The 2361-nt window shown below is 54.0% G+C and overlaps 1 protein-coding gene across 1 annotated transcript in view; it reads left to right on the top strand.

Moving 5' to 3' along the window:
• Efcab8 (EF-hand calcium binding domain 8) overlaps positions 1 to 2114 on the top strand; it is a 59256-nt gene extending 57142 nt beyond the window's left edge. Inside the window, 3 exon segments of the mRNA XM_055606596.1 lie at positions 242 to 440; positions 511 to 609; positions 1475 to 2114. Coding sequence (XP_055462571.1) covers positions 242 to 440; positions 511 to 609; positions 1475 to 1882 — 706 coding nt within the window. The 3' untranslated portion in view covers positions 1883 to 2114.
• The last annotated feature ends 247 nt before the right edge of the window (positions 2115 to 2361 follow it).

Here is a 2361-nt window from a genome sequence, read left to right as displayed (position 1 = left end):
CTTCCTTCCTTCCTTCCTTCCTTCCTTCCTTCCTTCCTTCCTTCCTTTTTTTTTTTTTTAAATTATTGCCAGGCATAATGGCACACATCTTTAATCCCAGCAGGAGGTGGAAGCCTGAATGTGTGTGTATGTGTTTGAGTGTGCGTGCGTGCGTGCGTGTGTGTGTGTGTGTGTGTGTGTGTGTGTGTGTCTGGATGGTAGGGAAATGGGAGGAGCATGTTGTGAATGAAGCCTCTTGCAGAAAGGAACTGGATGCAGCCCTGTTGCACCAGCAGTGTGAGCAGGCAGCACTGATGGCCCTCCTGCACGGCAAAGAGGAGAAGGAAGCGGAGGCATGGGCCAGGTTGCACCAGATGTCCCTCATCTCCCCCTGGAAGGGCAGAGAACAGTTTGAGGAAGAGACCGAGGAGAGCTGGAATGAATGGGTTAAGGACAAGCAGGTAGGGAAAGTGGGGGGAGGGAAGCCCCCCTCCCAGCTTCTGCTACTGCTCTTACCTGTAACCCCTGCAGGTAAGCACAATCGTGGGAGCGGCGTACAAACCCAAGGAACGCGTGCGGAACGCCAACCTCCTGGTGTCCAGGGTGCAGTATAACTGGATGCGGCAGCAGGTGAGGGACTGAGGGTGCGTCAGCGGTGCTGGGGCCATCTGAGGCCAGCAGATACCCTGGGGTCTGTGCCCTCTGTTTCTGGCATAAACTGGCCGTGTCGCCTTGCCTTCTGTCAACAGAAATCTCATCTCTGGGGACACAGGCCACTGACTTAATGGAGGGGTGGTCCTCTTCCAGTCTTTCCTGTCTATCGCCCCCCCCCGCCCCCGGGCACCATTATAGTCTTTGGCAACCCATTAGCAGATTGACTACCCCTGTACCCATGGGTGTAGGCAATCAAGAGCAGACATGAGGGATGTGGGTACCGGGTATACAAGTGGGGATTACATGGAAGGGTGGCTTCCCTTAGGTGGATAAAGGGAAATCCGAGACTTCAAAAAATCAGTCAAACCCCATCCTGTCTCTTGCCTGCACAGACCTTGCCCAGTCTCTCCCTCCCATCTGCCTTAGGGCATTATGGGAATTCCTGTGATGCCAAAAGCTACATCCCCACTGTGTAGGTTGGTGTGAGAGAGTTCTGGAGGTTCCTCAGAGCCCAGCTTGGGGACTGCTGATGGGAGACCTGACCCATGCCCAGGAACTCTGTATCAGGCCCGATTTGAGGTCTAACTCATGGCCTTGCTCAAAAGTCCACAGGAGTCCTGGTGCCATGACCACCTCACAGACAAGCATGGGGAGGAGAGGGTGGGAAGGTGGTCCTACTGAGGGCTGTGTGGGGCCCACAGCTGTGGTCTTTAGAAGCAGCCACAGCACTAGAGATTTATATGACATAGGAAGACCTGAGGGACCTCCCTTGCTGCAAGCCTGTTCTGGGTCCCTGGTACTGCCAGCTCCAGCAGGCTTTCACCTCCTGTTCTGTTCCCAGATCTCCCCTCAGATCTATCAAAGCCTGTGCTACACCGACCTTAAGCCAGTCCTGCATCCCGACTTCCTGATGTTTAGGGTCCTGGACCAGCAGAGCCGGCACATCCGCTGGGTGGCCAGTGATATCCAGAATGAGCTGGAAGCTGTCCGTGGTCAGATCTTCACAGGAACCAGCAACACACCTCTTGGCTCCATCTCCTCCCTCTCCGCGAATTCCCTGGGAGCATCAGCCTCCCGGGTTATGGACCCTACCCCTGTGAAGCCTTCTGCATCCTGCCCGAGACCTTTCTCAGCCTCTCCAGCTCTGTCTGTCTCTTCTCTATCACCCCAGACCTTCTCCCGCAGAGGTCAGAAAACCCAATGCCAGTTGATCCCTTTCTCATTCAACATCCAAACCCTGGGGGAGTAGCGTTCATGTCCTCTATGAAGAGTGGCTTCTACCTCATGTTTTGAGGTGTTTATTCTTTTCTCTATTCTGTAACAGGGGATCCATAAGGCGTTGCATGTCCCTGGCTTATTCTCCTCTAGGCCTAGGGGATGCAGCCCTTTCCCCAGGGGCTACCACACTGTGTCTGTCTGGATAAATCCAGCTGTCTTGTGGCTCTGCACAATTCTGGAGAAGACAATAAATGTTCTGTGTTAGACAGTCCTACAGTTAACATGGCTGGGCTATGTCTTTCACCCCCTTAGGTCCCTGCTATGCTATGGGGCAAGTCACAATACCTGGCAAGGCTTTAGGCAGACACACACTTTGGCTATCATGCAGCAGGCCCACCCTCCTAGGGCTCTGTGTGGCATGACAGGTAGATCACATGGTCTGGATGCCTTATGGCTGATAGCAGCCTGATTCAGCTTCACAGAAGTTATTCTGGGCCGACAGTGTCTGCT

This window comes from Psammomys obesus, unplaced genomic scaffold (genome assembly GCF_907164565.1).
Source record: "Psammomys obesus unplaced genomic scaffold, mPsaObe1.curated_primary_1811, whole genome shotgun sequence".
Classification (NCBI taxonomy): Eukaryota; Metazoa; Chordata; class Mammalia; order Rodentia; family Muridae; genus Psammomys; species Psammomys obesus.
This window is presented reverse-complemented; position numbering and strand designations above follow the sequence as displayed.